The 26,709-nt window shown below is 35.4% G+C and overlaps 2 protein-coding genes across 7 annotated transcripts; both read left to right on the top strand.

Annotated features, from left to right (window-relative positions):
• The first annotated feature begins 1,195 nt into the window (after window positions 1-1,195).
• Window positions 1,196-17,854, top strand: LOC133678053 (protein ROOT HAIR DEFECTIVE 3 homolog 2-like). Of its 6 annotated transcripts, none has more exons than XM_062100212.1 (20): window positions 1,196-1,572; window positions 1,691-1,757; window positions 1,860-1,962; window positions 2,170-2,240; window positions 2,442-2,505; window positions 2,759-2,824; window positions 2,948-2,995; window positions 3,074-3,163; window positions 3,277-3,333; window positions 4,079-4,237; window positions 4,318-4,386; window positions 4,477-4,568; window positions 4,878-4,956; window positions 5,125-5,290; window positions 7,238-7,329; window positions 7,432-7,700; window positions 7,773-7,872; window positions 7,981-8,112; window positions 8,237-8,344; window positions 8,625-8,866. In XM_062100212.1, exons 1-20 carry the CDS (start codon window positions 1,428-1,430, stop codon window positions 8,733-8,735), a joined length of 2,088 nt encoding a protein of 695 aa, XP_061956196.1. In that variant the 5' UTR covers window positions 1,196-1,427; the 3' UTR covers window positions 8,736-8,866. The 6 variants fall into 6 exon arrangements, 5 of the variants coding, with proteins under 5 accessions (XP_061956196.1, XP_061956197.1, XP_061956195.1 ...); XM_062100213.1 differs by having other exon boundaries at window positions 1,201-1,572; window positions 3,101-3,163; XM_062100211.1 differs by lacking the exons at window positions 1,860-1,962; window positions 2,170-2,240; window positions 2,442-2,505; ... (13 more) ...; window positions 8,237-8,344; window positions 8,625-8,866 and adding exons at window positions 10,143-10,245; window positions 10,895-10,965; window positions 11,646-11,709; ... (13 more) ...; window positions 16,977-17,081; window positions 17,318-17,854 and having other exon boundaries at window positions 1,261-1,572.
• A 2,012-nt stretch (window positions 17,855-19,866) lies between these two features.
• Window positions 19,867-25,735, top strand: LOC133678091 (arginine biosynthesis bifunctional protein ArgJ, chloroplastic). Its single transcript, XM_062100285.1, has 16 exons — window positions 19,867-20,191; window positions 20,558-20,681; window positions 20,888-20,961; window positions 21,333-21,377; window positions 21,572-21,622; window positions 21,716-21,784; window positions 21,888-21,946; window positions 22,138-22,207; window positions 22,712-22,792; window positions 22,877-22,963; window positions 23,589-23,711; window positions 24,194-24,256; window positions 24,586-24,663; window positions 24,744-24,889; window positions 25,031-25,101; window positions 25,483-25,735. The coding sequence occupies exons 1-16, from the start codon at window positions 19,970-19,972 to the stop codon at window positions 25,563-25,565; spliced, it is 1,446 nt and encodes a 481-aa protein (XP_061956269.1). The 5' UTR covers window positions 19,867-19,969; the 3' UTR covers window positions 25,566-25,735.
• The last annotated feature ends 974 nt before the right edge of the window (window positions 25,736-26,709 follow it).

Below are 26,709 nucleotides of genomic sequence, written 5' to 3'. Positions count from 1 at the left end.
TCTATGAAATTACATCACTCTCATGATCTAGATCATGAGTTTTGCGAGTTAATATGTTTAAATTTAGGTTATTTTATTGTTTTTCTTTTTAGATGAATTTTTCTTCAATTTCATCATTCAATAATAAATTTATTAGAATTAAGCTTCATAATTTATTTTAATTTGTTATATTTAAGGTTATTATGGTTCAATTACAAACAAGTAAAACTAACTATAAATTATAATTTACCCCAAGTACTATGGGCTCAATTACAAGTAACACTAGGAGCACTAAATTTTTAACGCCTAATATAAGAAGAGTACTGAGTTAAGACATTAAACTTGGCTATGTTATGTTACCCCTATAACACAAACAAAGTAACTAAAAATTATATTTATGAAAAAAAACTATGTCAAATTTCCAATAAACATAATAAAAAAAAACATCAATTTAATCGCAAATCCATTTACTTGTTTTCAATTACATTTCCAATCTATACATTTTTTCAACTTAATTAATCTAAAATATTTCTTGCATTTCTCAATTGTATCGTTTAATCAATTTCTTTTAATAGTTTTAATCTTATACGCATAATTTATACAATTAAAACTACATGGATTAAAGAAAATTTGAAAAAAATATTGATGAACATTAATAGAAAGACCTGATTGAGAATTGTTTTAAACATTTGGGATCAAATTGATTATTTTATGGATTTGGGACTCAGTTGAGGCTTGAGAGTGAGTATATAGGTTTAGTCCTAAATTGAGTTTTTATTATTATTATTATTATTATTATTATTATTATTATTATTATTAGTGGGGTAAAAACTCAAAAGCCAAAAAGCAAACAGCTTCTAGTAGAAGTAGACTCATGAAGACTTGCATATCGTGATTATTTTCATTATTTTTAAAGTGAGTAAAGCAAACCACTTTACTTACTTTAAACATTTTTATTATTTTTATAATGATTTTTTTAAGAAAAACTTTATTAATGTTTTGAACAAAGTTTTTTTCTTTTCTCCTTGTAAGCTTTTCGTAATATCTACTACTACTTTTTTTCTCTTGAAATAGATACTTAAAATAAAAAAATGAAATAAATTGATAAAGAACATGATATAGATGAAACAAATCATGTTAAGGGTGTGAATTTAAAAACATAAGAACTAATTAGTTTGTTTTTGAAACTAGAGGGATTGTTTAACTCATTAGTCAAAACTAGAGAGACTAATTTATAGTTTACTATTATCTTGCTGGGGAGGGAACTCAAAAGCAAAAAAACAAACAACTTCTTCGAGTAGAAGTAGACTCATGAAGACTTACTTTATAGGATCCTTTGTCTCTGCACCTTTACTTTTGCTTTAAGAATCCTCCGCAACCCAGAAACACAAACACAGGAAGGAAGACACTTCAATAGTTGTTGTTATTGTGGTTGAGTTAGATCGTTAATGACAATGGAGCAAGGCATGCAGCTGATTGATGGAAATGGCAACTTCAACGTGGATGGACTCAAAGACTTCATGACAGCCACCGAGTTCGCTCAGTCCGGTCTCTCCTATGCTATTGTTGCCATCATTGGCTCACAGAGTAGCGGTAAGCAAGTGTCCAACTTCTTAACTTCGTGTTGATTTATTAATCATTTCTTAATATATAGTCATTGATTTTAATGAAGTTGGTAGTGATAGCTTTTTACTTAATTAATCTTGAACAGGGAAAAGCACCCTAATGAATCAGACCTTCCATACCAATTTCGAGGAGATGGATGCATACAATGGAAGGTTTGATTTTATTTTATTTTTAGTTGAGAAATTGTATATTTTACTGTTCTTGTTGCTTTGTATACATGAAAGAGGAAGATAACGTAGTTATATACGTTTCAGAGGTCAGACAACCAAGGGCATTTGGATTGCAAAGTGTAGTGATATTGACCCTTTTACGATTGCCATGGATTTCGAGGGAACCGACAGCAATCAAAGAGGCGAGGTAACTCTTAGAGCTTTTTATTACTTTAACTTTCCTTTGTTAATTGAGAGGGTTTTATGGCTACATTGTATTCTTTTCAACTTCTTTGACATACAAATCGTTGATTACTGAATGGTTTCAATATTTGTGGTTGCATTACTTTATGGCTTCAATCTGCGAATGTGATGCTTATACAAGTTTGGCACTGCGAATGTGTACTTTTTTCAGGATGACACAGTGTTTGAGAAACAAAGCACCCTATTCGCCTTGGCAATCGCTGACGTTGTATTGATAAACATGTGAGTTTTATATGTTCATCATTATAATATTCGAATGCCAAAAAAAACAGTCCATGGGAAGTTTGATAAATGTCCGCAACCGGGTATGACTCTGCCTAGCCAAAAAAAAAAAAAAAAACTCATGATGTAGCCTTCCATAGTCGGTAAGGCAGTCCAGTACTTTTTTCTGTCAAATGATTTTGTGTTGAGTATCATATTCAGGTGGTACAAAGACATTGGTCTGGAAAATGCAGCCAGCAGACCCCTTTTAAAAACAGTTTTCCAGGTACTTGGCATTTGAAAGCAATTTGCATTAACTTAAGTGTGTAATAGGTATATATGGAGAAATATATATCTACAAATTTCTCATCATGAATAGAATATAGATAAGGAGCCTCCAATTCCATATACACAGCAAACTTACTCCTTTTTATCAAAACTGTTTAGCTGCATTCATTTAGCCCAGTGTGTAACACTGAGTATTGCACCCAACATAATTTGATGCTGATATGTGATAATCTATTATTTCTTGTATTCAGGTCATGAAGCGTTTATTCAAGCCCCGCAAAAAAACACTACTATTTGTTATACGTGATCACTCAAAGGTATGGACTTGTTGTGCCCATAAGTTTCTTGAGACAAGATTCCATGCACCTTGCGCTCCATTCTTTGAATGCATCTTCAACTTTAACGCTGAATCTCTGTCCCTTTTCTGATTGTCTATGTAGACTCCACTTGAATATTTAAAGACTGCTCTCTTAGAAGATATTGAGAAGGTACTTTTGTTTATACTTCTTATTCTCTGTTTATGCATTTCTCTTTCTGGATCAATTATTTCTCTTCTTATTCTCCAGCATTTTCTGAGGTCATACTTTCTGCAGATTTGGGCTGCAGTTGCTGAGCCTGAGACTCTCAGTGGTGCTCCTCTCAGAGAGTTTTTTAATGTATGAAAAATCACCTCCATCTCCATACTGATGCCATTGGCATATATGCATCATACGTTGCCTTTTTGTTTAATTTCCATGAACTTAATATGCTTCTAATTATTGATATGAAGGTGGAGATCACTGCTTTGCCTAGCTATGAATACCAAGAGGAGAAATTTAAAGAGCAGGTAGCTTTTCCACTAAGAAAGCAGTTTGTCAATCCTCAAAACTTTTGTCCTGGGTTCTTCTAGATTGTGCTGCGGCGTGTTTTCTAGAATTGATGTCTGGAATGATTTGTAGCTTTGCATGTGCTTACCAAATAATTGGAATTCACAATCACTGGCTTTGCGTGAAGGGACAGAACAGCAGCATATTCCTGTATTAGAGTTGAATTACAAGATAAAATTGAGAGTTATGTTACTTTGAAAGCCTGGTGCCTATGGTTTCTCTCTCTTACTCTCTATTTCCTTCTTCTCTCTAAGCACTAGTCTCAGCTTTGATTTTACCTCCAAATTCTTCTAGACACGCTGGTAACAAATTAATTCCCATTCTGCATATATTTCAAACCCTGAACCTAATTCTCCAACCCAAGCTTATCAAAAACCCTTTATGGGGCAAATACTCTTAAATACCCTACATCAATGCATTCATGTGGTTAATGTAGAGGTTAACTCTGGAGTCCATATTTAATTTTATGCATATTGAACTTGATAATCATGCATCACACACATTGGTGCTTAACTTTGACTGGAGAGTGTTTAATAGCCATTAGGAGTGTATCATGTAAGAATGACAAAATGAGCATTACGTCCTGTGATAAGATAATTTTATGGATCTGTGCATGTGAGAGCAATTAGGACAGCAAGTATAAAGTGAGAAATCCAGTATCTGTAATTCGTAACTCCATTTTTCTGATAGCATTGACATTTACAGGTTGCTCAACTGAGGCAGCGGTTTGTCCATTCCATTTATCCAGGAGGTCTTGTTGGTGACAGGCAGGAAGTTGAACCTGCTTCAGGATTTCCTCTTCGTGCAGAAGAGATTTGGAAAAAAATAAAAGACAACAGGGATTTAGATCTTCCTGCTGTCAAGGTTTATTAAACGCCATTTTCCTGTGTAAATATAAACCATCAGGTTTCATATGTAAATATACTTCTCATCTTGTTTATCAGGTCATGGTTGCCACTGTTCGATGTGAAGAGATTGCTGATGAGAAGCTCAAATGCTTTACAACCGACGAGGTACTTTATTGAATTTATTTTCTAAGTTCTTTCTATTAAAGTTCACGGACCTCATTTAATATCAGTTAGTACTAAATTTATTTCTTACAGGATTGGTTGGAAATGAAGGAAGCTGTTCAAGATGGTCCAGTATCAGGGTTTGGAGGAGCTGTCAGTTCTATTTTGGAAACCTATCTTTCAGAGTAAGTATACATCATGGTGTCAATTCTATAAGATGATGTGTTCACATTGTAAGATCTGTGTGATATTTAATGTTAACTTACATTGTGTTTTATTCCAAGATTCTTCAATATTAATACTTCTTCCGTCAGTTGATCAGTTGAGTATATGCTTGTCTGTCTCAAAACGAAGTGGAAACTTTGAATTATGATCAATTTGATAGTTATACTTTGGTTCGCGAAGTAATTGATTCCTACTTAAATATTTATCCATGTACTTCTTGTTCAACTTGATCCGGAATCTCTTATTTTGCTTTTTTTCTCCCCCAATAGATATGACAGGGAGGTAGTCTATTTTGATCAAGAAGTACGAAATGCAAAACGGCGACTGTTGCTGTCAAACGCATTGATGGTAAGGCCTTAGTGTGTATATTTCATCTTTTTAAGTTCTTAACCTCCCTAGTTGTTGTCAAATTTGTTGATATTTGATCTTTTCTTTTGCTTTTTTTTTTGCGCGGGTGTTTTTGTATTCATATGTTTCTTATACTGATCAACTCAAATGTGCCAATATGTTATGTAGGTGGTACGCGATGCCTATGATACCATGCTGATGCATTTGTATTCGAACAAAGTTAATAAGTTTAAAACTAGCCTGGAACAGTCACTGAATGAAGGAAAAGAATATGTTGCTGCCATTCATCTCTGTTCCCAATCGTGCATGCGCGAGTTTGATCAAGGATATGAAGGTATTTAGACTCCAAACACTGAAGATTTTTATTTTTTTATTTTATTTTTTGCTTTTCTAAAAATCCAATATTAATTTATTTTTTCTTTGCTTTTGTTGTTGCATCTTATATGCACAAAACTGAAGGGTATTTTTTGGACTTTATAATCTTCTAAAGCAACTCTTCTTTCAATTGTTTTATCATTATATTCTTTTCTTAATTTTGAATTTGTTCTCAATTCTGAGTACTTCTTTCAAGAATAAAAAACTCTCTTGTGATGGTGTTGGACCCAATAATGCAAAGAAAGATTACCTGTAATATTATCTCCAATGTTGTGGTACTCTTTGGTAGAACAATAATGAAGGTTGTGACTTGTGCCGAACTGAAAAAATTAATTCTAAAAAAAATGAATTGCTGAAAAGTAGAAGCATATATTTGAATGAGAAGAGGTTCAATCCCTAAAGGAAACAAATCAGTACAAACTATATTAGAAAGTTAAAGAGTTACAGTTAGTCCCTAATAGTGTTTAACTCAGTATTTTAGCTTGAGGGGAGAGCCATGTGTCTAACTCTTTTCACGTGATTTAGATTCTTGAAAGTTAAAGAGTGACAGTTCGGCACGCCCTCCAATCCTTTGATCTCAGAAGCTCCTTATTCTTCCACTTTGATTTTCAATGGGTGAAATTGAGGTTTCTCTTCTCTTCACAATCATTATAGTCTCATCTCCCACTTTAATAGTAATAATAGTATAATAATCGTAGTCGTAGCTGTGATTTGTTTAAAATGGCTTACCTTATCTGGGTATGATAAATTATTTTTACAAATTCTGTATAGCGTTGGCTGGAATTCAAACTTGCTCTGCAGTGAAATGGAATTTCTCCTCATGGTTTTCATGGTCAATCGTTTTCTGATACTTGAAACTACATGCATTGGATTGTTTAATTATGAAAGGATGCAGTGCAACTTGTAAATGGATTGGATATGAAAAGCACCATAATCATTTAATGATTGACTAGCTTAAATATGACAGGAACTATTTGCATAATTGCAGGTTCTGGCTAAGCAGATATGCGCATCAGTTTAGATTTGAACCTTGAAATTTTTGGTGGAACTAATCTGATTTGTCTGTCGTTGCTGTTTATATGAGTTTAGATACTTTCCAGCTAGTCCTCTATTCGAAGTATCTTGACGGTCAAGCTAAACAACTTAACTGCTGGATTTATATCCATCTTGAGTAGGCTGCATATATCTATCCTGAAGAGGCTAAGTTGTCTAGCTTGACAGTTAAGATAAGTGTTAAACTGTCAATCTTTCACTTGTCTCGAGGGTCTGAATAAATTGCTTAGATACTGCTATTTAGCCTTCTGTTTGATGAATTGTGAAATTTTATAATTCTCCTTGGCATGCTCCGGTAATGGAGACTAGCGGCACTCGATGGGCAAGTAATATGACTGCTGAAATAGTTTAAACCTGAAGAAAAAACTTCATATCTAACTGATATGCATGAGTTAGAAAACTCTCAAAACTGCCCTGAATTAATTTGATTCCACATGAGAATTAGTTTTATTCTCTCATGGACTATCAAAAATCGTGTATCCCCTCTATCACTAGAATGAATGAAGGTATACAGGTAGTCAACATTCTCAGGATGTGTTCCTTCACCTCGTCTTCTTAGTTGACCACTTGCATTCTGTACTCGTGCAAATCTCAAGTTGTTACAGTTTTACTCCAGAAGATTAATGCTAGTTAAATGAATACTTCATTCAACAAAGCGATTGCCTGGGATAGAAAAAAAAAAGGTAACTTAAAGGACTACATGACGGGAAGTGACTACAACTTTTTAAGATGTTGCTAACATAGCCCATCCTTCTATGATTAAAATTGTGTTTATATGATTGGTGAGCATCTTTCATCTACTAATTCAGTTTCCTGGATTTGGCAAGTTACCTTCAATATTGTGCTCTTTCAGATGCTGCCATTCAACAGAGTGAGTGGAATGCTTCAAAATTCCGGGAAAAACTTTTTTGCGATATGTTGTCAGAAATGATGGCAAAGTACAAGGTATTTCCTTCACTGATATCACAATCCGTTAGCGTTCTTGGTTCTATGTATGTCACTCTACTCAATCAAATTATCAAATCTTGATATGTTGCTCCTGCACAGAAACAAATAACTCTTGCGCTTGCCAAAAGAGTAGAATCCTTATTGGAAGCTGGTGAAAGAGATACATGGGCATCAATAAGAAATCTTTTCAAGTGCAACACTGAGGCTGCTGTATCAGAGTTTTCAGATGCTGCTGTTAGTTTCAATTTGCACAGTTCTGAAATCGACACTAAATTGCAACATTTAAGGGAGCATGCCAGAAATTTATTGGAGATGAAGGCAAGAGAAGCAGCAGATGCAGGGAGAGTTCTGAAGCGCATGAAGGATAGGTACATTACTTCATTGTAGCTGTTTACTTTTTCAATTTTATTTTTTTATTAAATCTTTGGAGCGTGTTCCAGGTTTTCAAAGGACTTCAATCATGATGAAAACTCAATTTCATGGTATAATTGGACTGAGGAAATAAACCTTGATGAAATTGAAAGGAACGCGCTCTCAGAGGTAATATTGCCTAGATTGCCTAGATTTTGTATGATTAATGGCTGCTGGGATGCTTAAATGGTTAAACTTTGAGTTACCTCTGAATGTCTCCCAATTATTTTGTTATAGTCTTTGAGAATACTATCAATCATGGCGGCCATTCGCTTCGATGAAATGCCTGATCAGATAGAGAATGTACTCTATTCCTCTCTTATGGATGGAACTGTTCTTGACCCCCTTGCCTCAGACACATGGGAAGAGGTAACAGTTGGTGAATGTGTGTTAAGTTATATTTATGCATGCTTAGTGGTATGCAAATGTAATGCTTTTAGTTTTACACGTCTCTGTGCCAAACTGGTTTCACAAAATAATCAAATATGAGCAGGTTTCTCCAAAAGCTACCACTCTACTTAAACCAGAGGACTGCAAATCATTGTGGATGAATTTCATAGAAGAGATAAAGCCTATGGTGACCAGAGCTAGATCCCGTCAGGTATATTTTACTCTGGTATCAGATTACATGTTCATTTGGTAATTTGATTGCATTCACAAAATCTGTTTGGATTTTTTTTTACTAAAAACAAAAACTTCAAACTTAATTTATTAGAACATTCTCGGTTTATCATTTGCCATCTTCAATTTATATACCAATTAAAGTTCCTATACTTCTAAACTTAAGCACTGAAACCAAGAAAATACCTTAAGCCGATTAAAGTTTTTATGACTAGAAATTTATTCATCACTCGAAATGTAATACTTGGTGTTTCCTTCAGGATGGTCGCAGGAAAACTCGAGAAGGTTTAGCGGCTGCGGTGGCGGGAATAGGAGCAGTGGGGTCTGCTGCAGTTTTAACTGTTATTGGGAGTTTGATGAGGCGGCGATAATGATAAATCCACACTTGGATAGTTTATATTAGTATGTCCAGTGTAACATGTTATGGTGAATCTGATGAAATAAGTTTGTAATTTGATAATCAGTTTCTACAAATATATGGTAATCTCGTGTACAGCCACAATCACTACAAAAGAAACCCCAAACTATTTCTAAGAGAGAGAAATATCGGTCTGAACGCTACCTCAACTTTTCAAATAGAGTGTAGTCTAAATTTTCCAACGGTACGCGAGCCATTACACTATCATTGGATGATGTGTTTTCAGTAAATACCTTGCCAAGCACTTTCAGGTGGCAAGACAAGCAGAAATTATTACATTCTTCGAAGTAACGACTTACGAGTTCCATGACGTTAACCTGTCATGAAAAATATTTCTTGAGAATACAAGCAAAGAAAAGAAATGCTACAAGAAAAACAATAATCTTTGACTTCAAAAGGAAAAATAATCGTTCACAACCCAAAAACAAAAACACTAACTTTATAAAGGAATTGTAACTCCCTTTCTTTTTTCGTACTTCAGAGCTCAAAAGCAAAGGGGCTTCCAACCGAAGGAATCTAATGGGGTCAATTGACTTTATTATGGTATTAGATACCCATTTCTTTTTTGGTGCTGTTTGTAAGCAGTCCGAAAAAAAGCATAACCCTAGGAAAGAAGACTTCAAAAGAAGTTGATGTTTTTTGAGTTCGATCGGTAATGAAAATGGAGGAAGGCATGCAGCTGATTGATGGAAATGGCAAGTTCAACGTGGAAGGGCTCAAAGACTTCATGACAGCCACTGAGTTTGCCCAGCGCGGTCTCTCCTATGCTATTGTTGCCATCATTGGCCCACAAAGCAGCGGTATGTTTCTATTCTTCTCAGTTCATACTTCTTAGTGACTGGTGACCCTTTGTTGGTGTTCATGTGAAGTTGATCAAATTATACTATGTACTTTTTCTTTATGTGAAGTTGATTAGAAATGGTCTCTCTGAAACTTCATAACCCAAATGGTGGCTGCCTTTTTTTTTTTTTTTTTTGCAAAATTGAACTTGTTGGGCTTTGAGTTTAGTTCTGTTCTGTTTGTGAAATTATGGGTTTTGGGTCTGTTGATGCGCGAATGACATCAAGCGTGTCCCTTGAATTTTGTTTTCAAGAGGTACATTTGATATTGACAGCAATCACAGTTAGAGCTTGGAGTTTGATCACACGCATGTATAGTTTAATTCGCATTCTTTGTTAACAGGGAAGAGCACCCTGATGAATCATGTCTTCGGTACCAATTTCAAGATGCTGGATGCATACAAAGGAAGGTTTGATATTTTTGGTTTTTTCAATTTTACAGTTTTAGAAGGGAGAATTTGTGTTTTTGTAGTTTTTTGTATAAACAAAAGAGGAAGACAGTCTGCTTATACATGTTTCAGAGGTCAAACAACCAAGGGCATTTGGATTGCCAAGTGTAATGATATGAAGCCTTTCACAATTGCCATGGATTTCGAGGGAACCGACAGCAATGCGAGAGGCGAGGTACCAAGTGCTTTGTATTGGTGCTCTTATTTTAGCTTTGTTTTGCCAATAGTGGCTTGTTACATGTTGTGTTTGATATGGTTACATCTATCCTTTTTTGTTTCTAATAAATCAACAGATCTATCCATCACTCAACTTTTAATTTCATCTGCCATGTCGTAAAACTTTGAGTAATCTGCAGTATTAAGGCCTTTTGTTGGTGAGATTTGTTAAAGTTAACAGTGGGGGCCAGCCCATGTTTTGCCTTTTAAATGACTCTGTAGTTTCACTTCTCACCATCTCAAATCATGAGTGCAACACTAACGGGAGGATCTATAAGAATTTATGAGTGCTTTATGTTGTATTGATTATGATTTTTCTTATATATATTGGGAATAGTTTGATTGTTGCATTTTATTTTTTTCAATTCCTGTGATATTCGAAACTGGTTCCAATCTCAAAAGTTTTGTATTTCTTGTCAAATGCTGAGCCCAAACATTACTGAATGGTCTCAATCCCTTTTAGTGGCATTACTTTACGGTTTCAAGCTGTGACTGCATGCATATAGAAGGCCAGATAAACTTAATAAGAAATCTTTTTGAGAACTTAATGACTCATACTATGCAAAAATCTTGGTACTACTTGTAATCTGGGATGTGTGCTGTTTCAGGACAACACTGCGTTCGAGAGACAAAGTGCCTTGTTTGCTTTGACAATTGCTGACATTATATTGATTAACATGTGAGTTTGGTATGCTCAGCATTACAATATTTAGATTCCTTTTCTGCTAGACATGTTTGGTACTTGTTCGCACTCGGGACTGGAATAGTCAGAGGTGGCCATGACTGGCTCTGCCTAGACAATCATTGTCCGTGTTAACCATTGTATGTGATTTGCGTTTTTTAGTAGTCATTCTTTTACTGGCATGGCCCTATGTCTAGGTTTGGCCAAAAAAACCTCTTGTTGTAGTCTTCCATGATTTGCAGGTTCATATCGCAGTCCCAAAGTCTTTTTATGGCTTGAAATAATTTCTTTAGGCATTTTGCTAATTGTTTATTTGTATGATTTGATGAAATTATCCAGCAGGGTTATGGTCTCTTAAACAGCTTTCTGTTTCTTCTTTGATTTCCACATGGCGCTAATCAGATGAAGATGACGCTTATATTTCAACTTATCAACAAGTAGTCTGTCCAGTCAAGAAGGACAAACAAGATTGCTTTTTTCCATATTTTGAACTTGTGGATAATTTTTGTTCTTCATGTTGGATATATTACACGTACAATTAAAACACTTTCTAAATTGTCAGGCTAGAATTTACAGCTAGATATTTTTTTAAGGCAAGACGTGCCCTTTCATGCGCCCTCGCCGTTCTACTAGTAAGATTCAACCCATGTTTATCACTATGTTAATATTATATACAGGTGGTATAAAGACATCGGTCTGGAACATGCAGCCAGCAGACCCCTTTTGAAAACAGCTTTCCAGGTGCGTCAGGTTGAAAAGCAATCTGCATTACCCCTAAACAGTTTTTATGCTGTTCAAACTTACCACTAGAAGAAGCTAATAACCGATTTAGATTATATAGAGAATATGCAGTCAAATATGCATAAATAATGACAGCCTCTTCCATATCTAGTGTATATGCCAATTTCTCATTATCCTCTTTCACTGAGCCCTCTGTGTTTAGCTGTATTTACTGAGAGTTTGTTCTGCTGCGTTCACTAAGCCTTGTGTGTGATGTATTGCACCTAACATAATTTGGTAGCAGAGCCAACATTCTAGCCGTTTGGCTATGGTGAGCTTTCCTTGTCTTAGGTTTATATGTTATGTGTGATAATCTATTATATGTCTTGCATTCAGGTCATGAAGCGTTTATTCAAGCCCCGTAAAAGAACATTGCTATTTGTTATACGTGATCACTCAAAGGTATGGAATTTATGTTCTTCAAAGAAGAAACGAATCACCCTGTGTTCCATTCTTTGAATGCATCATTTGGTCCAATACTGAATCTACACCCCTTTTTTTTATTGTCTATGGAGACTCCATTTGAATATTTGGAGACTGCTCTCAAAGAAGATATAGATAAGGTACTTTTGTGCATATTACTTATATTCAATTTATGCCCCTATCTTTTTGGGTCAATTGTTTGTTTCTTCCAGCATTAAGTCACAATCTCTACAGATATGGGATTCTGTTGCTGAACCTGAGACTTCCAGAAGTGTTGTTCTCAGTGATTTTTTTAAAGTGCGTAAGTTATCATCTCCATCTCCATGTCCCTTATTCATGCCATTGACTTATTTGCTTCATATGTAAATATTTTGTTTAATTGGAATATAACTTAATTTACTTCTACTAATTGACATGAAGGTGGAGATCGCTGCTTTGTCTAGCTATGAATTTGAAGAGGAGAATTTCAAAGAGCAGGTAGCTTTACACTAAGAATAGCAACTTATAAATTATCAAAGCTTAAGTTCAACATTTCTGTTTTTCTAGAGTTTTCTGTGTCATTTTTTTCTCGAATTAAGGTTCTGGACAATTTCTAGCCTTGTGTATATTCAGCAAATGAATTGAAAGTCAAAATCCATGGTGTTTGCCATAATGGGGGGTGTGTTGCAAGTAGAGCAGGATGTGACATCCTTCCATGAGATAGGTGAATCTTCCCCAAAAGGAATGATGGAAGCGGCATGTAAAAGATTTAGAAAAAGAAATTGATATGTAATTTATTTAAAAAGAAAAACTATGAAGTTTAAGAGAGATTGTGTAGAAAAAATGTGAGAAAAATCAATTAGAGAGGGATGTTAGTTGTGTTTTTATTGATAAGGGAGACACTTGGCAAGTGTTCGGACACTGTCCAAAAAGATGCATGATTCAAGCTCTGTGGAACAGGTTTAGCTGGAAGTGAAGGCCTGCTTCAAGTCCACGAGTCCGTCTCTTTAATTTATCTTGTTAATTTAAAAATTAACCGTAATCTCTATAATCAATCAATAATTAGTTTAGACATGATACTAAATCACTTGTGCTTATATATTACACTTAATCATGCTTTGACTGGTGTTTTCCCAGCTCATGTAACATAGAGAGTGATATATAAACATTGGGAGTGTATAACATGATGATGACACAATGACTATCAGGTCATGTGATAATGTTGGATTTTTGTCTTTAATTGTTGGATGATGTTGCATGAATCTAACAAGTGTGTGACATGGCCGTATTATCTCCAATTTTAGTCATGTAAATCCTGTTTGTTTAGGAAATAAGTTGGATATATATATATATATATGCCTCATATGAGGACTCAATAATCTATAATGCTTAACTGCTTTTTATTGACATCATTGACTCTTACAAATTGGAATTGCATGCTTGTAGCCTAATATGATGTTTTTTACAGGTTGCTCGTCTGAGGCAGCGGTTCATTTCTCCGGGAGGTCTTACTGATCAGAGGGAAGCTGAACCTGCTTCAGGATTTTTTATCCGTGCAGAGAAGATATGGAAAACCATAAAAGATAACAAGGATCTAGATCTCCCTGCTCTTAAGGTTTATAAGAGCCTTTTTCATGTGTGAATATATATAGTCAGGGTTTCATGTGAATATATTTCTCCATTTTGTTTTTCAGGTGATGGTCGCTACTGTTCGATGTGAAGAGATTGCCGAGGAGAAGCTCAGACAATTTACTACTGATGATGTACTTAATTGAATCTGACTTTTCCTTTTCTTTTCTCTTTCCGTCTTTGAATGTTACTTCTACTAGTGAATATCAGACAGGACTAAATTGATTCCTTACAGGATTGGTTGGCATTGAAGGAGGATGTTCAAGCTGGTCCAGTATCTGGGTTTGGAGCCACCCTCGATTCTATATTGGAAACCTATCTTTCACAGTAAGTAACTGGTGTCAATTCTCCACAATGATGTGGTACCTTGTTCAATATCATTGTGGTATCCAACTTGATTTCCTCAATTGTTAAACTCGGGTGCTCATAGCCTTTGATTGCTTAAAATTCCTAACCAATTGTCAGCATTGTGTGCCTAAAGTCTTGGAGTATGCTTCTTGTTCAACATGATGCAGAATCTCTTAATTGCTTGTATTTTCTTAATAGATATGACATGGAGGTGATTCATTTTGACCAAGATGTACGGAATTCAAAACGGCAGCAAATGGAGTCACAAGCGTTGGAGGTAAGGCTCGAGTGTGTATATTTTTCTTTTTTGATTTTTCAACCAATCTTTTCCCATTACGAAACTGAATTAAATCTTCTCTTTTGATGTTGGATATATGGCTCTAGTTGTGAACTTGGTATTTGTTTCTTTTGCCATCCCTTTTTTTATTTTTCCTCTGTCTCTTCTTTGTGAATATCATATTCATAACTTTATACTGTCTTTTAGTTCCTCAATACAATACTCTTATTTTAAAAAAAATGTAGGTGGTACGCAATGCTTATGATACCATGTTGGAACATTTGTATTCCAACACGCTTGAAAGCTTTAAAACCAGTCTGGAACAGTTACTGAACGGAGGAGAAGGATTTGTTGCTTCTGCTCGTACCTGTGCTCAATCTTGCTTCCTTCAATTTGATGAAGGATGTGAGGTATTTTGACTCCAACTAGCAAAAAGATTTTATTCTGTGGCATTATTCAACTCTTTTGAATTGAGTTAGATTCTTAAGAGTTGATATTTGTAGTTTGTGCTTTAGTCACAACTAACATCCCTTGGCATAAAAGATTTTATTTTTATTTGCTCTGCAATGGATAAAATTTTTAACTTTTTCCTAGAATGCCAAGCTTTAAAACTCTTTTACTTTTCTATAATTATTCATTTTTACAAATTTTTGCTTTGGCTTGGATATGAAAAGCATCGCCCCAAATGATAATTGGTTGGATCTGAATGGCGTGGGCCACATTTGATGACAGTTATAGCATAAATGCAGGTTTTGGCTCCATGAATGTGTGCATAGGCTATGTTTTAAAGCCTTACTTTTTTCTGTGGAACTAATCTGAATTGTCTGCCATTTCTGTTTGTATGATTTTGGTTAGGGTCTTTGCAACTGGTCCTCTCTATCCGAACTCTCAATCTTTTCAAGTTATTTTAGTTCTCACAGAAACTAACTAAATGATACTTCATCTAAGAAATTCTTTGGCTAAGATAAACGGCAGAAAAAAGCAATTTAATGGGCAAAGTAAAGGGCATCACTGCAACTTACTGAAGCTGTTGCTGCTATTAGAATCCATCCCGCAATGGTGTTAAAATCGCTTACATATGCTTGGTGTTCTGTGTGATCTACTAATTTTGCTTCCTGAATTTGGTGAAATACTTCATCATCCTGTCTCAGATGCTTTCATAAGACTGAGTGGGTGGAATGTTTCGGGAGTCAGGGAAAAACTTAGTCGCCATATGCTGTCAGAAATGATGGCAAAATATGTGGTAATTTCCTCGGTTCATAATGCAATCCGTTACTGCTCCTTAATCTAAGCATATCACTCTGCTCAATAAAACAACCCAATCTTATAATGTTATTCCAATGCAGAAACAATTCACTGATGTGCTTGCTGATGAAGTACAATCCTTATTTGAAGCTGGTGAGGCAGATACATGGGTGTCAGTAAGAAATCTTCTTGCGAGCAAGACTGACGTTGCTGAATCAGAACTTTCAAATGCTCATGTTGATTTCGAGTTGCCCAGATCCGAAATTGACACAAGATTGGGATATTTGAAGGAGAATGCAAGAAGTGTGGTGGAGAGAAAGGCAAGAGAATCTGCAGCTACAAGAAGAGTTTTGATGCGCATGAAGGATAGGTGGAGTGCCATCTTAATTGTTGCTCCTTTTCTTCTTCTTTCAATTGTTTTTCTTTTTCCATTTCTTTTTTCTGTTCATTAAAGCTTTGGATCGTATCCCAGGTTCGCAAAGGTTTTCAATCATGATGAAAACTCAAAGTCAGGGGCTTGGACTGCGGAACAAAACATTGAAGAAATTGAAAGGAATGCGCTTTCAGCGGTAATATGCCTACATTTTGTAATGATTGGTTGCTAGCATGTTTAATTGTTTGCACAGATCAAAACACCAAAACAAGAGAATTGTTATATTATAGAAAACAAAAATCACCAACAAGAAAGGCATTCGATCTTGAAGGGACAAAACTAAGAGAAACACACACTCGATCTTGAAAGCAAAGCTCAATTTATTTTATTTAATCATTCAACCACTCGATAACTGTTGTCTATATATGTGCTTATTCATATGCGTGAAGCCAATTAAAAAAAAAAAAAAACTAGTATAAAATAGGAAAACCTAACAAGTTATAATTTAACAAGGAAGCTAAAATCCTAACTTAACTACTAAATAATAAATACTAATATTTTTAAATGATAAAACCTAGAATAATCATACAATGTTAAAACTTCAAAATAAATAAAAACCAATATCCATTGTTGCTCTTCATTCTCCATCAACTTTTGAGTGGTAGCTGAATGTGTCCCGGTTATTTTGTTGCAGTCTTTGAAAATCCTAGAAATCATGGCGGCCATTCGCTTGGATCAGACAACAGATCAGATTGAGCATGTACTCTTTTCCTCTCTCATGGATGGAAATGGTGCTGTTCCAGCTTCAGGAGCTCCTCCTGACCTCCTTACCTCTAACGCATGGGAAGAGGTAATAGTTGGTGTGTACGAATATCATTATATTTGCATTTATCCATTAAAACACACACATGTATCTATCAAAGTGATTTCTGATAGGAATCAAATGTGAGGCAGGTTTCTCCAAACGCTACACTTCTTACACCAGTGGAGTGTAAGTCATTATGGATGCAGTTCAAAGCAGACATAAAGTATATAATGAACCAGGCTACATCTACTCAGGTACCTTATCATGTATAGTGCTTTGTATTTTTTTAATGAACTTGTCTGTTAGAACATTTTCAGTTTATGCCAATAAGTTCCTATGCTTTTTAAACTTGGTTCGGAAACTAATATCTATATGGAATGCACCAGCACAGTTTTTAAGAAGTGCATAATATGTTTTATTTGCCAATCGAAGTTCCTTCTGGTGGAATCTAACTAGCACTCAAACATGTCATACTTGGTGTTTTCCTCAGCAAACTCTTAGGCAAGCTAAAAGGGCTATTACAATAGTTGTCGGGGTAGTGGTGGTTGTGGGGGCAGCAGTGGTGGCAACAGTCGGGACACCTACAGCCATGGGGATAGCTGCAAGGCCAGAGGTGGCAGCAGTGCTGAAGGCAGTAGGGCCAGGGTTGGCAGCTGTTATGAAAGACATAGGGCCGGAGGTGTTGGTGACGCTGAAAGATATAGGGCCGGAGGTGGCTGGGGCGGTGAGATCTTTAGGACCGCAAATAGTGACAGCGGTAATTGCGATGATGACAAATGGGTTTGCAAGGCCGCACCAGCAATAGGTTTGCTATTTTTTGGTTAAAGACTCGTACTTTGCACGGTTGATGTGTGAACCTAATCTTAATGCGCATGCTATGGTAAATCACGCAAAAGATCATTGTAATTTGATTGCCCCCGTTGAGATTATAATTGAACTTATTATAAACCCACCAATCCATACTGATACTTGTAAAATTATCGATCATCAGTTTCTATAAATGGCAGTCCAAGTTACAGGAATATAATACTTCCCAGCCAAGATGCATGGAGATTTTCTCACACAGCCACACCATATACAGAAGCGAACTCTCTTATTTGTACCTTTCGATCTTAAGGGTGAAATGTGCATCCTGGCATGGTTCACCAGTGTCATGAACAAGAACACTGAACTGTTAATTTTTATATACACCACAAAATACAGAGATTAAGCAAATATCTTGGAAAACTACAGCTTCAGTAGGTCTACATGTGGGAGTAAATGTTCCAAAATACCAGAACCAAAAAGAGGAACTCAAATTGTCATCACTGATCACCGCTTGCTTAGTAGAAGTTTAGAGATTGACATATCCAGACCCCTAAACCCATGCACTGTAGCTTTTGCAGACGTGTGAAAACTCAGTTCTAAATGTCGAGCTGCATATACACAACATGATAGAAAGAAGAAGTAAATTATGAACTACATGAAACCCTATTGAAGAGACAAAATGAGAATGTTATAACGATAATTCATGAAAAAAGTGACTGATTCAAGATGACTAGCGGAAAATGCAGAACCACAGAAGGCGAATAAAAAGGTGATGGCTGAGCCGAAGTCAATAGCATGAAGTAATAAATCAATAGCTGAGAAAAAGAATCTTAGCAGTATTACACCATTGGTACATGTATGGCCTTTTCTTGCAACATATTTCTTACAAATGCATGCGCATTTCTCACTGGTGATCAAAGAAGGAGGCCAACCAATCTGCCCAGAAAGGATAGGGTGTAGCGTGTTCCATACAAATCGCATAAAAAACATAATTTCTTCAAAAGACAGAGTGACTCTTTTTCTTATATCGACAACTCTTGACAATCTGTTTTTTTTTTTTTACTGAAAGAAACACAATTTGCATAAAATTACCCTGAATTTTATTCAATTGCAAAAAATGCATACTATAATCAATAAAACCATAAATTATAAATCCAGTCATTTTATATATTTTTTGTCAAGAAAAAATATTATTTGTTAAGAGTAGGTTTTGCTCTTAAAACACAACATAAATCCATTTGAAATAAAAACTAACATGCTTTGAATGGGAAAAAAAAAACACAATACTATTACAATTCTTAAGATGTAATAAATGAATATTTTTACATATTAATTCAATCCAAATCAAATGGACAAAAACAACCACACGTGCATAAATTAAGAAATAAAAAAGAAATAATTATGAAGGGTGTAACTCAATTAATCAGATTTTAAATTTGTTTTCTAGAGATTACTAGATCGAGTCTTATAAACTTCAGGGTCACTAAAAATTTATATGGTCTTTAACTTCAGAGTATGTTGGATTAGTTGAGGTGCGAACAAGTTGGTCCAGACTTCAATGTTAATAATAATAATAAAAAAAAGTTAAAGAATGCATGAAATTCTCATTGAAGTGAAAGCTTAGTGAATCAGAAACTATTTAATATTATTATGTAAATTAATTTGAAACAAAAGTAAACCAGCCCTAATGATTTTTGTTTAATAAAATAGTTGAATATAATCACATTACTTAGTCAATATTATATACAAAATCAAAAAGATCGAGAGATTTAGTAACATTTAACATGGGATGGCTACACCAAAAACGAAAATTAAAAAAAAAAACCCATAAAACCAAATATATAAGATTGTTTCACTTTCTCTGTGGAAGATTTATTATACGTATAGATAGATGAAGAAAAAACAATGGCATGAATGGTTCATTTCTTACTGAATTAGAGATGAAGAAATAGCAAAATGTTTCAAATCTTTTGTCATCTTTTGAAAACAAAAGGGGTGATATTAAGAAGATTCAAACTATAGGTGTAAAATTGAAGCATTGATAAATCTACAAGGATACAAATATAGTTTACCCGAAAATCAATCTTTTTTACCAGACAGGGAGGAATCAGAACATAATTAATTTAATTAGCGCTAAATCCACGTTTCACTAATCACCATAAAATAAATGAATAAATTCAAAACAATTTTTTAAGAAAAAACCCTTCCATATATATATATATATATATATATATAAAGCCGCCAGTCAGTGGTCACTCGGCTGCTGCTACTGTGTATAAAAAGACCACTGGCACCGGTTGTTTCAGCTTCTGCATTCGCCGCCACTTCCCAAAAGATGCATACTTGTGCTCCTCCTCGTCACTTTTCCTCTCTAAAGTTCTCTGAACTTCATGGCTCCTCAAAGCTTAATAATTTGCAGGTTTTGAGGTCTTTTGGTTTGAGTAAGAGAAGCTTTAAGGTATTTGCAGTGGCTGCTTCATCGTCATCAAGCATGAGTGAGGCCTCTAATTATATACCTGCTGCTCCTATTTTTCTTCCTGAAGGACCATGGCAGCAAGTAAGTTTTGCCCGTTATTTTTTTTTATTGATTTCTTTGTTTGGTTAACATTTTCAAGATGAAGATTTTATTAGTATTTGATTGTTATTCTGCATTTTCTAGTCTCAAGATGGTGTTAGCATTGATGGGTTTTTTCTGGTTTTGTTCTTGAGATGACCAAAAATGTTAGTGCATGAAAATCATAATGAGTTTTTGATTAATTACAAGTTAATTACCTTAACGATTAGTGCTAGAATCAAGATGGAATTTTATCTAATATTTTATTTTATTTTTTGGTTATTATTCTTGAAGAGCTTTTAGTTAACAGGGCGTCTTTATTTGATTTTCATAAAATGGTGACCAAGTTTGCAACTTTTGTGAGGATAGATTCCTGGGGGAGTTACTGCTGCAAAGGGGTTCAAAGCGGCAGGAATATATGGTGGATTGCGTGCCAAAGGAGAGAAGCCTGATCTTGCGCTTGTTACTTGTGATGTTGACGCTACAGCTGCAGGTAAAGGTTTCACATTTTAGTGGATATTATGTGTTTTACATGTTGTTATGGATTTTAGGTTTGAGGTTATGGTGATTATTTTTCTCTAGGTAGATAGGTTAAACCGCTTGAATTGCTTTGCTTGTGATGGACAAATTATTGGCATCATGAAAGAAATTAGATTACTTGACCTGAGAATTGGTATTTTATATTCTTTTTATCTCCAGGGGCATTCACTACCAACATGGTTGCAGCTGCACCAGTATTATACTGTAAAAATGCATTAGATATCTCAAAAACAGTAAGCCAGAGTCTTATTTTTGCATTGCTTGTATTTAATTGTTTTTCTTTTCTTTTGAAAGAATGACCTACACTGTCTAGTAGACATGATTTTGATGTTATCTTTTTCACCGGCAGTAGTAGATACTTTAACTTTGAATGTGCTAGGTGTCGCTCAACTATTTTGACATTATTTTGATACAACTTTGTAGGCCATCAGGCGCATGCTTTCATGGCATTTTGGTTTTTTGGATTTAAAATGCTCTTTAATCCAACACCATTGTTATATGTGGACAAGTAGCTTTTTTAATACATTCTATTATTATTTATACCGTGATTTCTTATCTTGGTTCAATTCTCTAATCATAAGTTAATGGCATGATTTTGCATCAGGCACGTGCAGTGTTAATAAATGCTGGTCAAGCAAATGCAGCAACAGTAAGTTTCACCCATATAGCTGGATGGTCCACGTGCAATATTGTTTTTCATTTGTCCATATGTTTGTCCAAGAATGAACTGATCTTAGCTTGTAAACATAGAAAACTTAGGAATTCCTTTAGTTAATGTCACTTTACTGCTAATATGAGTGTGCTGAGTCTTACATGATTAAGATACCTACCATCCACATCCAGGGTGATGCAGGCTACCAAGATGTGCTAGAATCTGCTGGTGCCCTTGCTATGGTATACAATCTTTGAGTTGACATCTCAATTTCATGAAAATAATGTTTTAACTGAATCCTTATTCACTTCTCATTTTGTGTCTTTTATCTTCAGTTACTTAAATTGAAGCCTAAGGAAGTTTTGATTGAATCCACTGGTATCATAGGTCAAAGAATAAAGAAGGTATGCATGATTGATTCTACTGTCAATAAGTTGTAAGCCTGCTATGCTGCTCTGTTGATGTGCTCTGTACCATGCAGCTTATTTTTTGTGATGAACTGTGCAGGAAGCACTTCTAAATTCGCTTCCAAAACTGGTTAATTCTTTATCTCCATCCGTTGAAGGGTACATTTCTACTATCTGTTATTTAGTTTAAAAGTTATGAGCTCCCATATTTGTTGAACAACCCAATTGTATTTACTCTCTTATCCTTGTCCAGTGTCACATTTATCATATAGATAGGTTCTAGTTCTCAATAATCTCCTCAACAGGTGTTATTTCCATTTTAAAAAAAATGATATTAAGTGGATATGCAGGGCAGGTTCCGCAGCTGTCGCAATCACAACTACTGACCTTGTAAGCAAGAGTGTGGCCATTGAGTCTCAGGTTTGTGAAAAGTTGTTCTTAAGGAGCTGGTGTGCTTGCTTCTTGTTGGATATAAACCACCATAACTTTACTCTGTCTATGTACAACACTACCATGACTTTCTCATTCTATTCCTTTGTTAAATTGGTCTATGCTTTAATAACGGATCATCAACATAAAGAGTATTCTGTTCGAAAGAAAAAGGGAGAAACATTAAGAGTGTCCAAAATCATTGCTTGAATACCAATGCATCTTATGCCAACTTTAAAAAGAAGGGTGGAGCTTTGAAAAGTGTTTGAAAATTATATTATTCAATTGTGATCAGTAAGCATTAATTGTGTATATTTTATTGGTGTTCAAAAGCTAGTCCACTGCCTTTACATGTTACTCATTTTCCACTTGGATGACAGCATTTTCTGAACACAGAACTTCGACCTTTTGAGAGATGCTTCCTAATAATTCTTGCTTTTTTAATATGGATTCATAGCAGAAAGGCAGGGTATTACAATTTGTTAAATGCCTCAGGTTGGAGGGACAAATATAAAAGTTGGGGGAATGGCCAAAGGTTCTGGGATGATCCACCCAAATATGGCCACCATGCTCGGTGTATGTCTCCTCTACTGCTTCTCTCAACTTTTCTGGGAAAGCACACTTTATCATTCTATTCTTTGACAATACCATATTTTGCAGGTTATAACGACTGATGCCCTTGTCAACAGTGATGTTTGGAGAAAGATGGTGCAGATTTCAGTGAATCGGAGTTTTAACCAAATAACTGTATGTTACATATGGCTTTTGTACTGCCTGTTTCTAAAGTTCTGCACTGGTTTCAATAAGTTGGCTACTTTTGAACTTGAGCTAGATTTTATGTGGTCCCTCATCCCTATTGCCTGAAAAATTTAATGCCGGGACTATAATGGCAGGTCAATTTTTTTCCCCAGAGTTTTCCTGCTGGATTAATTAGAGAAATGTTAAGATGGTTTCCTGACTCTTCCAAACTGTAGTTGTAGACATTGGTGGCTGACAATAGCATTGTGAACTTAAACTCAGATATGAATTTCAATGTATCCATAAGACCACATAATTTTAATATTCATTCTGATTTTGTATAATGCTCTTTTATGACAAAAGTTTCCTATTGTTTTGTTCTAATATACCTGAATGTCTATCCGTTCATGGAGTGTGATCATCATTTCTTTTTTTTCAAGTACAATCATATTCATGCTCAGTTTGATTGCAAATGGTAATTTTTATACATGCGATACCTTAGTGTGCACTTGAATTGCATTGCTTCTTGTTTAGCAAGGCTTCCTTTCATTGAAAAGGCATACAAAGTTTTCTTCACTAAACAATTAGATTGTGGTTTTAGTTTATTGGACTGATTCACACTTGTTTGCTACAGGTAGATGGGGATACAAGTACAAATGATACAGTCATTGCTTTGGCTAGCGGATTATCTGGATCAATCTCAATATCTAACATAAACTGCCATGAGGCAATGCAACTTCAAGCATGCCTTGATGCTGTAAGTTTGGCTGCCATGCAACTTTTTATTCACCCTCGATGGTTCAGCATTTACTTAATTGCTGAACAACCAAACATAATAGTTTTGTCCTTGTTATTTTCTGAACTAAGCTTTCTAACTCTAAAATCACTCTCAAGTTTGTCAAGCATTCCCTCTCACCAACAATCATTTATTTTATGTTAACTGTAAACTATCTATAACATCTCTGTCTTTCCCTTTTCATATTCATCAGTTGATAACCTATTTCTCTGTTCTGTGGCTTTTTTTTATATAAATAAAGATGAATATATTAACTATGTTCTGTGGCTATATCTTCTCTTACATAAACTCTCCCTAATTTTCTGCAACAATCATGCAAACTTGTTAGGATTTGGTGTTGAAAGGGTTATGGGCTAGCCCATGATTGTTTAGGGACCTTGTAGTTATTCAGATTATATCTTGTATGAAGTCTAATTTTTTATAAAAAAAATAACTATTCTCAGGTAATGCAAGGTCTTGCAAAATCAATAGCTTGGGATGGAGAAGGAGCTACATGTCTAATTGAGGTTTGCTTCTCGTCTTAAAGATTGTACATACTTGATTAGCCAAAGTTTTTAATTACAGTACTGGCGCTAACAGACATCTAAGAAATTGAAGCTAATTTATGCCCAGCATAACATTTAACTAATGCAAAACTTGGTTTGCGCACAACTCTTGACAGATTAGCTGATTCTTATCCCTGATTCCAATCCCCAGGACATTATGATCTTCCACAATTAGAATAAGATGGTTGTAGGAATATATATATTGAGCACTTCACAGCTTTCTCCTGGAACAAACCTAATTTATCTGAAAATCGTTGAAAATTTCAGCTAGTTGTGACTTGGCAATGTAGGTCACAGTAACTGGGGCAGAAAGTGAGGCGAAGGCAGCAAAAATTGCACGCTCAGTAGCATCGTCTTCTCTTGTCAAGGCATGATATCAGAACTCAAAACATCATCCGTTGATGCGTCAACTTCATTATGTCTAACTTGCAGTCAATGATTATACCAGGCAGCTGTTTATGGCAGAGATCCAAACTGGGGACGCATTGCTGCTGCTGCTGGCTATGCAGGAATTCCTTTCCACCAAAACAATCTTCGTATTATGCTGGGAGATATTTTGCTGATGGATAATGGGCAACCACTTTCATTTGACAGGTGAGAATTGGACCTGCTTCTGTAAATGATAACATCTTTTTTATCTTCAAGGTGACAACTTCTTGTTTTCTATCTTATTTGAGCGTATCATTGCTATCCTTTTCCATTTCATTCCAATTATTGATGACTGGAGATTTTCAGGTCTGCGGCCAGTAACTATCTTAGGAAGGCTGGTGAGATCCATGGCACGGTTGGAATCTACATATCCGTGGGTAAGCTTCTGAAACATTTGTGGATCATTTACGTACCATGCCTGTATTTTCCTTCTTTTATTGATTCCACTTCATGTTCAAAGGCAAACTCTTCTCATACAACAAGAAATCTAATGTTTCTGGCCTTGCTCTATCTGCTAATTTGCCATTGCTTTAATAATAACCACCACACAAAAGCTACCATGCTATTTAATTTTGCAAGCTCACTTGCACAACACGTAAAGGCTCATGCAGTTTTCCCTACACATTACTGCCGATGAGCTGCTCATTCCAAGAACTTTTAATAACCTTGGATCTATGTCAATTAAGAAGCAATGTTTTACTTGCTGCACCCTCTGAGTTTAACATATTTGATGGGCTGTGTATCTGTTTTTTCCACAGGTGATGGACCAGGAAGTGGGCAAGCCTGGGGCTGTGATTTAAGTTATGATTATGTCAAAATAAATGCTGAATACACAACATAGACAAATTCTCACCTTTTCTTTCCTTCGCCAGTTCTCCCCTGTTTGAGATGTTAGGCTGTATGATGATATCATCAATCAAGTGTTCCCTTTATATTATTGAATAATATCATTGACTTGTCAGAAATAATAAGTTTAACCCTGTGAGTTATTCGAAGCGTGATGATTTTGTAGTCTTGGGGATTTTGTGGTTATCAAAATCCAATTTGTTCACTAATCTCCATTACAGCCGCAGCATGTCATGTGCACGTAATTACAAGAAAAAGAATAGGAACCAGAAACATAACAGGCACATGTGAATCGGAGGTTCTGCCAAAGTTACTAAACCTCGCATGTTCTATGAAGTGGCCTCAAGTTTGGATTACAGGGTCAACTTGACCTTGTCAATTTAAAAGTATTATCATCTCAAGATTTAAATAAAGTTAAAGAGGTTGTTCGGGTTACAAGTTGACCTATCAAGTTAAATTGATTCAATCAAGTTAAATTGATTCAATCAAGTTAATTTTTATTAAGTTTAATTTGAAAATCAACCAGATCTTAAGCGGATAAGCTGGGTTTAAAGCTCCTTGCCATCCTGGGTGGAATCTGCAAACTGACTAGAATAGATTGGCATAATGATGTTATCTTGTAACCAGCAAGAATCTTTACCATCGTCATTCTCTTCCTACTTCTATAGGAGAAGGCTTCTTAGTAGGTGATGGTCATCAATGGATTTCCAGACACAACATTTTATCCTGTAGGGTTTTTCTCTTTTTTTTAGGGATTTAACAATAATAGTATTCTTGCAAAAAAATTTAAACATAGATCAAATTTTTTATCCTTGCCTGTTTTTATGAGAGGTGGATTGCTTGGGAAAGTCGTCCAGGGGATGTGGTGAAGATTAACTTGGATGGTAGCTCTTTGGTAATCCTGGTAAAACTGGAATTGGTGTTCGATCAGAAACACAACAGGAAAATAGATATCTAGTTTTACTGGTTTTATTGGTGGCTGAGTTACAAGCCATGAGGCAAGGTCTTCTGCATGCTTGGGACTTGAAATTTCGGAGCGTTGTTCTTGATATTGACTACTCCCAGGAAGCTATTCGCCTGATCATTGAGCCAATCTCTTGGTTCCATCCATGTCTGTGCCTTAGTGGCTGATATCAAGA

Source organism: Populus nigra, chromosome 18 (genome assembly GCF_951802175.1).
Source record: "Populus nigra chromosome 18, ddPopNigr1.1, whole genome shotgun sequence".
NCBI lineage: Eukaryota > Viridiplantae > Streptophyta > Magnoliopsida > Malpighiales > Salicaceae > Populus > Populus nigra.
Note: the sequence above shows the minus strand (reverse complement) of the source record. Positions and strands in the feature narration are given on the sequence as shown.

Bases quoted from the DNA above. Each gene is read 5' to 3' on its own strand.
- LOC133678091 (XM_062100285.1), top strand. From the start codon at position 19,970: ATGCATACTTGTGCTCCTCCTCGTCACTTTTCCTCTCTAAAGTTCTCT. The intron at 22,208-22,711 runs GTTTGTGAAAAG...TAAATGCCTCAG, and splicing joins GTGTGGCCATTGAGTCTCAG to GTTGGAGGGACAAATATAAA. The intron at 25,102-25,482 runs GTAAGCTTCTGA...TTTTTTCCACAG, and splicing joins TGGAATCTACATATCCGTGG to GTGATGGACCAGGAAGTGGG.
- LOC133678053 (XM_062100211.1), top strand. From the start codon at position 1,428: ATGACAATGGAGCAAGGCATGCAGCTGATTGATGGAAATGGCAACTTC. The intron at 10,966-11,645 runs GTGAGTTTGGTA...TATTATATACAG, and splicing joins GACATTATATTGATTAACAT to GTGGTATAAAGACATCGGTC. The intron at 12,469-12,591 runs GTGCGTAAGTTA...ATTGACATGAAG, and splicing joins TTCTCAGTGATTTTTTTAAA to GTGGAGATCGCTGCTTTGTC.